The sequence below is a fragment of the Prionailurus viverrinus genome, chromosome A3 (genome assembly GCF_022837055.1).
Source record: "Prionailurus viverrinus isolate Anna chromosome A3, UM_Priviv_1.0, whole genome shotgun sequence".
NCBI lineage: Eukaryota > Metazoa > Chordata > Mammalia > Carnivora > Felidae > Prionailurus > Prionailurus viverrinus.
Genome location: NC_062563.1, coordinates 49,919,739 through 49,933,787, shown reverse-complemented (window position 1 = coordinate 49,933,787; position 14,049 = coordinate 49,919,739). Strand labels below are relative to the sequence as shown.

Genomic DNA, 14,049 nt, shown 5'->3' with positions numbered 1-14,049 from the left:
AATTTTGCGAATTGGTTCCATAATGTCCATTGGTTCCATAATGTCCATAATGTTACCACAATTTCCTTTTTCCATACAGAATCCAGTCGAGAATCATGTATTACATTTAGTTGTCATGTCCCTCCAATCTGGAACATTCCTCAGCCTTTTGTTGTCTTTCATGACATTGATATTTTTTAAGCACATGGATCAATTATAAGATGCCCCTTCAGTTTGGGTGTGTTTAATGTATGTATCTTCATGAGTAGATTTCAGGTTTGGTGGGACTATCCCTGATGTGAACAGCTGACAGGATTAGAAAGGTGGCTGAGTAGAAAGGCTGCAGGTGGGAGATAGGAGAGCAGGGGCTCCTGTTACCTGCTATACATCCACTTGCATTATTTGAGCTCTTAACATATTACTATTTGATAACTTTTTTTAAGACTGTACTTTTAAGTAATCTCTACACTCAACATGGCGCTTGAACTCACAACCCTGAGATCAAGAGCCGCACACCCTACTGACTGAGCCAGCCAAGCACCCCAACAATTTTTTCAAACTAAGGGAAACTTATATTGGAAGGCACATATTTTGGAGATAGATGGGCATGGTAGTTGTTTTTCAAATCCTTTGAGGAGGTTAAAGAGATGGACAAGGCAATACATGATCTAAGGAAGAATCTTTTCTGTTGAGGAGAGTAAATCACTTTCCATCTACTTAGACATTTCGCAACTCTTGGAGGTGGTGTCCTAGAAATTCAAATCATAATTGCTTTGAAGGTTGAGAGACCTAGACTTTCTGCTCTCCCTTTCCATATTGCTGAGCTCATGCTGGGCATATAATGGCAGCTCATGAACTCTGGGCCATTGGTTCAGATATTGCTTTTGAGATTCTTTGGCCTCACTTTGGATGCTGAGTGAGGGCTGGAAAGTTTTTAAGAATTCTGGGAATGGGACCATGGGTTTGTAATGGGTGTAGTGATTTCCCTAGCAGTTCTAAGATCTGCCTCTCCAAGAACTGTTGTGAAATACTCTCACAATTTTAACTTCAGTTCATCTAGGCCCCTATTTATAGGATTTTATCAGATAGCAAGCAAGCTGCTTCAAACTCTGTTTTGGTTCATGATCACCTTTAGCTACACCCTCTACTGCTGTTGAATTTTGCTCCTCTGGGAAACTTCTCATGAAGTTTTGTTCTGCCTAAATAAACATGCCAATTTCCCTTTGTCATCACTTATGCTCCCCTTTCCAGACTCCCCACTTGCAGGCCTCCTAGAAATGCAAAAATTTCCCAGGTGGTTGTATTCTTTCCCACATCTGGTACCTGGCTGATGAGAGTAAAATCTTATTTGTGACATCTAGGTCCAACATACAGATGCAGGAATCTGTTCTTTTGGAAACACCTCTCCATATTAAAGGGCTTTGTTCATCCTCTCAAGTACTTCTACAGCACTTATCTGTCAGGAAGGAACTATAGATACCCATGGTGCTATTCTCACTTTTTTGGATACCTCCTTTCCTTAAAAGTTCACCCCAAGGCTGGTTATTTTCTCTCTTTCTTCTATAAAAGAAATAAAGAGAAAAAGAGAGAAAGAGAGAGAGAGAGAGAGAGAGAAAGAGAAGAAAGAAAGAAAGAAAGAAAGAAAGAAAGAAAGAAAAAGAAAGAAAGCGGGAAAGAAGGAGCAAAGGAGGGAGTGAAAAAAGGAAGGAAAGAAAGGAGGGAGTGAAAAAGGGAAGGAAGGAAATGAGATAGGGAAGGAAGGAAGGAAAGAAGGAAGGAAGGAAGGAAGGAAGGAAAGAAGGAAGGAGAGAAAGAAGGAAGGCAGGGAAAAACCCCCAAACCCAAAACTCACATAAGCATCACAAGTTTACCCACTGGTGCCACCTGTTGGCAAGCACACTGATATGCTTTTGCCTTGCTTGTAGCTTAATATCCATCTAAATTCACAGCTTGAACTAATATCCATCTAAATTCACAGCTTGAACATTTTTATGTGAAGGACATTCTATGTTTTTCTACCTTCATCTTTATAACTCATTAGCCACCTTGCTTGTTCAGCTTCACAGCCTTAGGATTTCTCTTTCACTCCCTTCCACCCAAGGCCACCTGCACTATCTCTTTTCTCTTTCTCTCTTCAACACACTGTCAGTTTTGTACAATGACTGAAATTGCATTAAATCCTGAGCAAAGGGAATGGGGATGCAGCCAAGGATGGGAGGTAGGGGATATTCTGGGATATCTTTAAATGTCATGTGTAGGGAGCCCATGGCCGGGCTGGAATTCCATAAAAATAACCAGTGTAAGCCCAATATTACAAAGAAGTATGTGTTCATGTGTGTGTGTGTGGGGGGGGGGGGGGGACAGAAATCCATTTCTTTTACCAAACAATACAGTGAAGAGTCCTTCAAGAAATTTCTGATTGAGATACTCTTGTGCCCCACATTACATCTTCTCGAACATCTCTTAACTTTGGCTGTATGCACTGGCTTTGCAAGTCTGGGCGCTGCATTGAATGTCTCCTGCTTTCTGCCTGAGATTCTGGAACACTGAGGCATGGATCCTTCTGGGAGTCCACCTGGTACTTCCACCTGTGAGACCTGGAAGTGCAAAAAGTCATAACTCATGACCAGCAGGTGGTGGAATCCTTGTGGATGAATGCTCTCCTTTCCACCTCTGTGATGGACAACTCTACCCTGCGTTCTACAAAGCACCTTGAAAGCCTTGGTGGATCCATCTCTCATGGTCCACAGGAGTGACAGACAGGAGAATGGACTCTTGCTGTGGCATTCCCTCTTTCTTGTTCTGTCTTGCACTCCTCTATCACCCCTCCTCTTTCTCCCTGGATGTCTTCTCAAGCCAAACCACCTGTCACAAGCCCTCAAGGGTCTCAGGCGGGTGTGGTAGAACAACATCCTAACCATGACAGAGTGTAGTGGAAACTGAAAGAACTCTTATGATCTGAAATTCCACCTGCACACACAAACTGGCTTTACTGAATTCAATTTTGTAAACAAAGCTTGAATCCAATCAAACAGCCATTTTTGTAAATCTAAATCCAGTCACTGTCCCAATTTTTATAAGATGGTTTTGGGATTGTGTATACATGACCTGAAAGTTATGAGGGTTAATTTGTTGGTTTCTCCTTGTATTTCTGTCAATTTTTACTTAATGCTTTTGGAGTTGTGTTTTTAAGTGTACACAAGTTAAGAATTACTGATGACCATTTATCATATGTAATTTCCCTCTTATTTTGAATTACTGTCCATTTTGTCTGATATTTAATTCATATTCATTTGGTAAATATTTTCCATGCTTCATTATCAATATTTCCATATATTTACATTTTATTTTTTCCCACATATTTACATTTTAGATTGAGGTAAATTTCTTGAAAAAGTATCTAGTTGGGATTTTTTAATCCATTCCAACAATCTTTGTTTTTAATAAGAGAATTTATTCCATATGCATAGAATATAATTGTTGACCTTTTTGAATTTATTTTCACTAATTTGTTTTTATGTGTATTTAAAAACATTTTCCACCTTTTCTTTTTTTTTCTTTTAAATTTGCTTCTTTCTTTCCATTTCTCAGATTGCTCAGACTTTCTTACTCCATTTTCCTTGCTACTAGACTAGAAGTTATAGATTCTGTTTCTATCTATGGTTAATCTAGAAATTGTAACAGGCATATTTATTTAAGTTTAAAACTCTCCTAACTGTGGGAAGAATTATAGAATGCTACTCCCATCAACTTCAACACTCCTGTTGTTCAGGATTTTGTTTCCATCTCATTCATTAACTCCACCATGTAGACATTGTTACAATTTCATATAGATAATGTTTGTTTTGATTTACCCACAAGGGCAATGATTTCCTTACTTATCCTTTTGAATTTCAGATCTTTATTTGGGGCTAAATTCTCTTCCTTCTGAAGTAATTCATTAGTAAAGGAATAGAGTGGAGAACTCTATTAGTTTTTGTTTTGTACTTTGTACTTGTTGAAAAATGATTTCACTAACTACACTATAGTTGACAATTATTTTCCTGTAATACTTTATTTTTTTAAAAAAATTATTTATTTTGAGAGAGGCAGAAACAGCATGAGTGGGGGAAGGGCAGAGAGAGAGGGAGACAGAGAATAATCCCAAATTGGTTTCACATTGTCAGCATGGATCCTGTAATACTTTAAAGATATTCCTCTTTTGCCAGCTGTCAACCTAATTATTATTCCTGTGCAGGTGATCCACCTTTCTTTTATGTTTAAAAAAAGTTTTTTAAACGTTTTATTTATTTTTGAGAAAGAGCGAGTGAAAGTGGGGGAGGGGCACAGAGAGAGGGAGACACAGAATCTGAAGCAGGTTCCAGGCTCTGAGCTGTTAGCACAGAGCCCAACACGGGGCTTGAACTAACAAACTGTAAGATCATGACCTGAGCCGAAGTCGGACATTTAACCAACTGAGCCACCCAGGCATCCCCCCTTTTCTTTCTGTTTTTATGACCTGCTATTTGTCTTGTCTTTGATTTCTGACAGTTTTACAATGATGTGTATAGGTGTTGATTTCATTTTGTTTAACTGGTTCAGAATTTGTGCACTTTAGAAGTTGAGTATTGGGGCGCCTGGGTGGCGCAGTCGGTTAAGCGTCCGACTTCAGCCAGGTCACGATCTCGCGGTCCGTGAGTTCGAGCCCCGCGTCGGGCTCTGGGCTGATGGCTCAGAGCCTGGAGCCTGTTTCCGATTCTGTGTCTCCCTCTCTCTCTGCCCCTCCCCCGTTCATGCTCTGTCTCTCTCTGTCCCAAAAATAAATAAACGTTGAAAAAAAAAAAAAGAAGTTGAGTATTGTCTTTCATTAATTCTATAAAATTTGAAGCTTTTAAGTCACTGAGTATTGCCTCTTCTCACTCTCTCCTCTAAAACTCCAAGGGTGTGTGTGTGGATGTGTGTGTTTGTGTGTGTGTGTTCCACACTCCATGTCTTGCATCCTCTTTTCCAAACTCTTTATCCTTTTGACTCTGTGATACAATGTCTATTTAGTGGGGGGAAATTTGATTAATTAATTCATAGCTATTACTGATATGATGTTTGGACATATACCCCTTGATCTTGTTTTATATTTTCTAATTTATCATTCTTGCTTGTTCCTTTCCCATCTTACCCATTTCTGCTTTTTATTTTTTGATTGACCAAATTTTGTTCCATTTCCTTCACCAATGGTTTGTAACTACATTGCTTATTTTTAGTTTTCTAGAATTGTTTCTAATTTCTAAGAACATACTCTATGTGTGTTTTGGGCTGTAGTTTCTTCCCAAAATTCCACCATTTGTCTCCTATCTTCCAAGGGCTCCTCCCTCAGGATTTCTCTTCAACCAGTTGTTATGGACCAAATGTTTGTGTACCCCCAAAACTCATGTGTTGAGATCCTACCCCCAGGGTGATGGCATTAGGAAGCAGGGCCTTTAGGAGATGCTGAGGTCATGAAGGTGAAGCCCCCCGATCAGGTTTAGTGCTCTTGTGAAAGAGACCCCAGAGAGCTCACTCACCCCTTCCACCATGTGAAGACACAGTGAAATGATGGCTGTCCATGAACCAGGAAGAGGGTTCTCCCCACCAGACACTGAATCTGCCGGCACCTTGTCTTGGATTTTCCAGTCTCCAGAACAATGAGAAATTAACTTTTGTGTTGAAGTCAACCAGTTGGTGGTACTTGTATAGTGTTGCATCCACACGACTCCTGAAACAGAATGCTACGGGCACCAGTGACAGTCACAACAAAGTTTATTACAATGAGAGGCAAGGCCGACCGATCGGGACCAACACTCTTGATAAGAGTGCGGCCCCAAACAGCCGGGGTACAGAGTTTTTATAACCGATCACATCGTTTTATCATCACCTGGGAACAGAACAAAGAAACAGTTTCCAGATGAGTTAGAAACAGTTGCCTAATGAGGTGTTTACTTTAGACTTTCTGCCTCTAAGTTGCAACCAGTGGGTCTCCTTGACCCTGCCTCTGATGCTCTTTTCTTTGAACTTTTGTTTCCTTAATTGGTGAAGCCTAATTTACAAGAGTATGAGTCCTAGTTTACCAGAGCAAAGCAAGGCTGTTATCTCTTAACCTTCAGTGTCAACACAAAGCTGTTATTTTTCAAGCTAAGCATTAGCCCTACACTACAATTTAACCCTTACAATCGCAGCTAAAATGGACTAAGACATGAAGTCTATCTTTTCCCATTTTATCAGAATTTCAAATAGATTATTTCAGTTATTTCATATACCCTGTCTACCACCTTGATATCCCCCACCGCCACCGCCCCCCCCTTCCCCCGGTCATATATAACAGATGTCTCATCTCCTTAACCAGAGTGTCTGTCCCTTGAGCTCAGGACTGCCACACTGCTTTGTACATAGTCAGTCTTTGTTCATGAACTCACTAAAGAGACAAAGACTATTTCAAGGGGTGTCATTATTCAGGAAATATTTCTGGACTTTCTTTGATGATGACATGATTTCAAGGAATGTGTTGTGTTCTTCTGGTTGACCTGTCCTGTAAATTATAATCATTAGGTTTCCCAGTCAGGATAGGAAGTAACTTTAAAGTTACATGTAGACTCCCCATAAAAAAGAATGAAATCTTGCCATTTGCAACAACATAGATGGATCTAGAGAGTATTATACTAAGTGAATAACATCAGTCAGTCAGAAAGACAAATACCATATGGTTTCACTCATATGCGGAATTTAAGAAACAAAACAAATGAGCAAAGGGAAAAGAGAGAGAGAAGCAAACCAAGAAACAGACTCTTAACTATAGAGAACAAACTGATGGTTACCAGGGGGGAGGGAGGTTGAAGGTTGTGTGAAATAGGTGATAGGGATTAAAGAGTACACTTACGATGAAAAAAAGTTAAACATAGAATCTATCACCAGGTGGCAGTGTTCGCCAGCTTGAACTTTCTCAAAGTCCTTGCTGTCAGAAATTTGATTGATACTAGTTTTGTATTTTCTATCACTGATTTTTCCATCCAATCAATCAATATAGCAATCAATACACATCCTCTGGACACTCAGTGGGTGCTTTCAGGGTTGGGACACTGTTTAATCTCTCTTTGGGACCCACAGGGATTGGCCCCAGAGAAAGCAGTGTCCATTCCAGGCAGTCAGCACATGTTTGCTGGCTGACCCCTTTCCTGCCACAGTCTTTGTCTCAAAGCTGTGCGTGTATGTAAACCCTTACACTTGGGTTGATTGAGCTAAGAGGCTGGAGAGCCCCTGGAGACATTACCAAGGCCACAACAGAGATGGCAAGAGTGGTTTCAGCTGCCATTGCCCTCTTGGGGCAGGAAAAGGGGCCCAACTCCTCAGACCTGCCCAAAGAGTTCTTCCTGGTTTGCCTTCCTCTCTTATAGACTCTTGCATCAGAGAAGCCAAGCATCCAGGGTGATCACTGCCAGACAAGCTTCTGAGCAAAGATATCTGTTGGACTGAAACCATGAATGGGACAGGGTGGGCATTAGGATCTCACCAGGAGTGAGTGGACTCTACAGACTTCTGCCAGACGACGGACCCATAGGATGAACCATGCGGACAAATGGCCACTGGGCCTTCCTGGCACACGGGGAAATCCACACACTGTTCAGGATGACTGTCCTGGTTTAAGAGTTGGCTTCTCTGAGCAGTGTTGCTCTTGGCTGTCTCATCTGCTTTGCCCTCTGGAGTATAAATAAACCTCCTCCGCCTCCTCCTGTTATCTCTCCACTAGTCACCATTTGAATTCAAAGAAAACTCTAAGAGTGAGCTGAGAGCACTTTCTCTAGCTGTCCACCCCCTCAATTTTTTGTTTTATGCAAGTTGAACTGGCTGCCATTCTTAGAAGCAGAACTGGCTGCCATTCTTAGAAGCTGCTAGATCAGAAACCCATTAGACGTAAACTCTGATTGCACTTCTGTCCAGAATAAAGCCAATTCTAGTTGTGCCAACTTTAAAGGAACCCACAAACAGTGCTCCTGACTGCATCACTCAGCCCTAAAGGAGTGTGAGACACAGTGGCTGTCCTGATCTGATGGGGACAGTGCCCATCGAGCTGGGCTGGGGGCAGTCTACTGAGTTGGAAGCCAAAGAAAGATAAGGAATGGGGAGGGGATAGGGCATGAGATCCATAAACCTGAAGTGCAACAGTCTTTAAATCTATCATTAAGTTTCCCATACCAACAGAAGCTATGATTTTATTGAAACAGAACAAAAAAACCCTTTGGATATTAAATCTGGCATCTTCTTATGAGGAAGAATACACTGCTTGGAATTTTAGAGCTAAAGGATTTAGAACTTGCTACATTTGCTCATTTTGTAGATAAGAAACCTGAGGCCTAGAGACATCAAGGGGCTTGCCACATGGTGGGCTGGGGGAAGAACTGAAGGCCTAATCCAGTCTCTTGGCACCCTGTCCAACGCTGTCTGTCTACTCAGCTTCCCCAAGGGCTGCTCAATGAGGAAGCAAGGGTTTGACCCATGGGTGATGGTTGCCAATGGCTCAAAGTTCTTACCACTTGGTGCTTGGAGGGACCCTCATTGTGTCTGTATGATCACCACTAATAATGTCAGCCTGCCATTGGGTGAGAGCAGGCAGTGCTATTGCCACAGCAAGGGTGTCTGCAGGAGAGGCAGCTCTGAGACTGAGGAGAGTATACATGGGTGCAGGGAGCCTTGCTCTCTTCCCTTGGCCCTGTGGACCCTAGCAGTTAGAAGATTGGTTCTTCCAGCTATCAATGACTACTAGACACAGAGATGCCATTGTCTTTACTGACGATGCTTTTGACTATGTGGGCTTTTGTGTGTGAGGGGGAGGGGGTCTTATGGAGGTGAACCCAAGAGCATAAATCCTTTCTGTGGGTTTGTGGATAAATGACACCCTAGCCTTTCATACTCATGTAGGGCTAGATAACTTCCAGGGCTTGGTGTTGATGAAATTGAGTTAGCATATTACTAGAATTGACAGAGAACACACCCGCCACAATGTCTGGCTGCTGTATATGCAGCACTGCCTTCAGATGGAGGGTCCCCCACATCCAGGAGGACACTGGCTGTCAACCCAGTACCACCTGGAGGTGGTCCTGGTTTTCACTTCCTCTCTGTTTTGTTCTTTGGTGGTGAACCCTCTTGCTCTGTGGTTGCTGTGCATGTTGGGTTAACCCCACAGGGTAGATACAAAGTAAGCCCCAGCTTCCTATGGAAAATCTCTCAGGCCTCCCTACTTCTGCACCTGCCAACGTACATCTTTCAGCTGTAAGGGCTTGGCCCAGGGGCCTCTTGGGAAGAAGATGTGACTAGCACTTCCTGGATGTCCTGCTGCTCTCTCTCAGCACCACTGAGGCTCCACAGAAGCAGTCTTGTGGATATGACAGGGGCAGATGGATAGAGTGGTTCCACCTTGTTCTGGGAGATAGGCTTCCTGGAGGCAGCAGGGATGGCCTTGGCCTCAGGGGCCCCAAGGGCTGTGACACTCAGGAGGAAGCTCCTCCAAGTCACCTCTTGGGTAATGGGCTGCAGGAAGTGCAATTCTGTACCACCCGAATTCTGAAATATTTTATGTACACATAATCACTTTTCTTTATGCAACCTGAAGGAAACAAGAACTATGTACTTCTTTCTTTTATTAAAATCTTTTTTAACGTTTATTTATTTTTGAGACAGAGAGAGACAGAGCATGAATGGGGGAGGGTCAGAGAGAGGGAGACACAGAATCTGAAACAGGCTCTAGGCTCTGAGCTGTCAGCACAGAGCCCGACGCGGGGCTCGAACTCACGGACTGCGAGATCATGACCTGAGCCGAAGTCGGCTGCTTAACCGACTGAGCCACCCAGGTGCTCCTATTTTAAAGTTGAGTCAATTCTATGTACTTTCCTCATTGTTCTCATTGTGGGGTCTCTTCCTCTGGAAGGCTATATGGGCTCCCTTACAGCATCACAGCTGGGTTCCAAGAAAGGGCTGTGGCTGGGGTCTCACAGGGCCTAGACCTAGGTCCATCAGAGAGGGGTGCTCCCTGTGTTCCAGCATCAAAGCAGTCCACCAGCCTGCATTCAAGAGGTGGGGGACAGGCTCCTCATCTTGCTGGAGTGTACACCATCACTTACAGGGGATGAAATGTTGTTAGCCATCTTTGGGATCCCCTGCCACAGTTATAATCTTCATTCACAATTCTATATGTTCTATTAAAATGAAGATCCAGGCCAAATGGTGAAGCAGATAATGAGGAAGGAGCGGGGGTGCTGGATGTTACTGCTGCTCCTCCACTGTTTATTTCTTTGGGCTCAGTTTCCTCATTTGTTCCACCAGGGGGTTGGTAATTAACAGAAATTGATTGCCCTAGATAATTTTTAAGCTAAGTAAAAGATGCGTCTGGCATAGAGCAAGGCACATGTCTAGTGCTAGCTGTTGTCACTGGCTTACCAGCCTTAAAATCCTTCATTCTCTGGCAGAAGACAGGCATTACACACACACACACACACACACACACACACACACACACACGGCCTGGGGTTGACTTCCAGTGGAAGCTCCTCCAAAAGACCCTCTTCTGCATCGTATTTCCCTTTCCAGATCTTACAGCTAACAGGAAGTAATTTTTCCCAAACCCAAAGAACTCAACCAACCAGTTTTCCAAATTCCCTTTCCCCTCTGTTTGTCTTCTTTAGTATGTGTTTACTCCTTGGGTGTTGAAATATTTAAGTATCTGGTTGAGACAAGATTCTATGAGTTTCCTTCTTAGCTTGACAACAAGAACACAGCCTCCACCACTGGGCTTCCTGTGTGCCCATTCCAGGCTAGACTTTTCAGATACTACTGCATTTAGTCTTGACTGAGGCCCTGGGGAAAGAGATGTTACTCTTGTTTTGAAGAAAAGGAAAATGAGGCACAGAGAGGTTAAGAAACTTGCTCAGGGTCACAGAGCTCGAAAAGCCAACGTTTGAACCCAGGCCACAGACGCTGGAGCAATGGGAGAAACCTTCATGTTTCCAAATCAGCCAAGGTTAGTAGGCCATTTGCTTCCCTGTTACACTCTCGCTCACCTCCCCTTAGCAGGTGACCTCCGCGAGGGCTGAGGCCGGCAGCTGGCTGATAAGAACATCAGACTCCGGACCAAGGTCCTGGCCCAAGGATCACTAACCAGCCCATTTGACCCACGGGAGCCACTTGTGTGTGTGTTGGGGGGTGGGGCATGCGCCAGCCTGGCAGGGTGACTGGCTCACTCTCAAGGGTACACAAAGGGATTAATACTTTGACTTCAACCTATGAGATGCTGAAACGACCCAACTTTGGTGGTCCTCGGACCCACCTGCGCGCTTCTCTCCACCAGTCACATTCTGCGCTGGCTCCTTCCTATTGCAGACGGTTCCGGGAGCCACTGCCTGGGAGCCTGCGTCCCCCAACGCAAACAGGTCGCTGTTTTGTTCTGTTTTGTTTTTTCGTGCCGCAGCTCTCAGATCCTGAAGACCCACAAACTGAAACCAAAACATCCTGGCCTGATGCCCAGAGTCTGGACGGGAGCGAAGAGACGGGAGGGGGGCTGTGGCATCGCAGTCCCGCGAGAGCCGCGGCCCTCCCTTTCGTATGCATGCCCCAGCGCTTCTTCCTCCGCGGACCCCTTCTCAAAGGCCGGAGAAGAAAGGGTGGGACCCGGGCAGGTCCGGGAGAGAGGCAGGTCCCTACAGGACCCGGACCCCGAGAAGTGGGTGGTGGCCGGAGGGCGGAGACGGGGCGGGGCTCGCGGAGACACCAAAGGGCGCCCCCGGCTCTCCGCATCAGATCCTGGCTCAAGAGTGCCTCCGGGCGTCGGGCAAGATGGCTGCGCGCGGGCTGGGTCGCAGCTTGGGGAGACTCCTGGGCAGCCTGAGCTGGCGCTCCGGTCAGCCCGTGAGGCCGCTACGCGGGGTGAGCGCCCCCGCCGCAGCCGCAGCGCAGCCCGGCTCATACCAGGCGCAGATCGCACAGGCGGCCCGAGAGCCCGCCGCTTTCTGGGGGCAGCTGGCGCGGGACATGCTCGTGTGGGACACCCCCTATCACACCGTCTGGGATTGTGACTTCAGCAGCGGCAAGATCGGCTGGTTCCTGGGAGGCCAGTTAAACGTGTCTGGTGAGTGGGTTGCCGGGGACCCAGGGCGCCTTTAGCTCACGCGTCTCGAGGGGACGTGACAGAAACTGGCGGGCCCAGCCGTCCCCGGCCCGGCGGGTCAGGCCCCTCGGGAGGCCCTTTTTCCAGTCTTCTGCTAGTCGAGCTCTCAACTGTGGCGCCTCGCCATCCCCGCCCCCATCCTACCCAGCCCGGCAGGCTCCAACTGCCACTGCAACCCCACGCCCCGACTCCACCTTCCCGGCTTCCGCACGCACCTGTGGAGACCTCCGGGCATGAGCTTGAGTCGCCCAAAAGCTGGCCTTGTCCCAGCGTGGCTCCTGTCTCCACTGCCTCCAGAGTGAACTACTTGGTCCCACCGCACTGCGGAGCGCGCGCCTGCGGAGTTGCGGGCGAACTATATGCCAGGCTGGGGTGTAGGGTATGGGGCGCAGAGGTGTCCGTCAGGACTTGCCCGCTCCTATCCCTGGGGGAGGCAAAAAACGATAAGTGTCTGACTTGTCACCGCCAGTTGCGGGGCCCAGCGACTTGCCTGAGGAGAAACTACCCATGTAAACAAACATAGGAGTGGAAGGCATTCGGGTAGGAACAAATCCTGAGCCAACAGTAGGAATCGGTTATTTCCTTGCTTCTGGGACTGTGGGTGGGAAGGATGGAATGGGTGTCTCCTAACTGACAGTTTCAGCTGCACCCGGAAGACCCACGACTTGCTTCAGACCTGGTGGTGATTGAGACCCCATTAACCAGTTTCGTATCTGCTGAGATTGAACCCGTTATAGTTTCATTAAGATTTGGGATTGGGAACACTGTGTTCCCATACCACAAGGGGAGAAGGTCCAGGAACTGGAGGCAGTAGTGGCCAGGCAGGGTAGGCCTGGTGTTGGTCTGCTGGGGCAGGATGGGACTTGCAGGCAGGTGCGGTGGTCAGAGGGGCTGCCTCCTGTCTGGGAATATGGAGTTAGATGGGCTCTGGGAGGTGTTTAAGAAAAGGGCCTTCAGGTCTTCACCGCAGGGCCATGCCAGGGTCTGAACTTGGAGGTTGGATCTGCTGTCTGGCACAGCTCCACCAAGTTTTTCTATTCAGAGCCTCAGTCTTCTCCTGTGCAAACTGGGGGTGATAATGCCCACCTGCTACTCTGGTTGTCAGGACAGAGTGCCAGAAAGTATGGACCAGTCCAGCATTTATTGGTGATCAATAGGTAGTAATGATTTTAACTTATTACATTCTGAAGTGGTCTTAAAATTATAGGTAGTTCCTGGCAATTATTTTTTGGCAAAGAAACTTAAGGGAACTTTGGACCATATATATATTTTTTCGTACTGTACATTACTTTGCTGGTTTAATCAAAATGAGTCACTTACTAGCTAAGTGTTTTCTCTAAAATTGAGTCAGCAACAAGTGTCCTTGAACTAAGTGGGAAAAAAAACCAAACCCTTAGGTTTGCAGAGTTGGTGGAATGTGCCTTTGAAGGGGAGGACAGTGACTTACAGAAGGAAGGTGCATAAAGTGCAGCTCCTTGAGGCTGCTTTTGGACGTGGAAGGCCTGAATTGGGTGTAAACATTCATGGTTAGCTTGTGCGTACTTGCAGCCTCTTAGTCTTTGATAAGAGAGTGAGGATGGACCTTTTGGGGCAGGTACCTAGGGCCTGGTGAACCTCAGTCAGTCACGGCTGGGTGTGGTCAGCAGGAATTCTTCTGCCTCTTTTTCCTTCACTTATTTCTCTTTTATGGCTGCCTAGCCAGCAGCTGAGCTTCAGGAAACTGTTATGGAGAGAGACAGCTTTTTGCAGCTTCCTTCCTCCAGTGTGTATGCCCACCCATTCATCTGCCTGGGATATCTCTGTCCTTTGCCAGTGTCTGTAAATCACAGAGGTGACACTATGGAAGAGGATCAGGCCAGGCTATAGCTGCCCTGAGTACCATCTAGAGAGTTGTGGAAGGGGTGAGGGTG

The 14,049-nt window shown here is 45.9% G+C and overlaps 1 protein-coding gene and 1 long non-coding RNA gene across 4 annotated transcripts in view; one reads left to right on the top strand and one right to left on the bottom strand.

Annotated features, from left to right (window-relative positions):
• Window positions 1-1,699: 1,699 nt before the first annotated feature.
• LOC125161895 (uncharacterized) lies at window positions 1,700-12,595 on the bottom strand. The gene is made up of 3 exons (XR_007150802.1): window positions 12,355-12,595; window positions 5,517-5,720; window positions 1,700-2,576 (listed from the first exon to the last, which is right to left on the bottom strand). It is a non-coding gene; the product is annotated as an uncharacterized LOC125161895 (long non-coding RNA).
• ACSS1 (acyl-CoA synthetase short chain family member 1) overlaps window positions 11,442-14,049 on the top strand; it is a 69,928-nt gene continuing 67,320 nt past the window's right edge. For 2 of the 3 annotated variants that reach the window (XM_047852165.1, XM_047852166.1), the window contains exon 1: window positions 11,578-12,100. In XM_047852165.1, the coding sequence (XP_047708121.1) occupies window positions 11,578-12,100 (523 nt within the window). Of the gene's footprint in view, window positions 12,101-14,049 lie in introns of all 3 variants that reach the window. The other variant, XM_047852164.1, reaches the window with a different exon arrangement.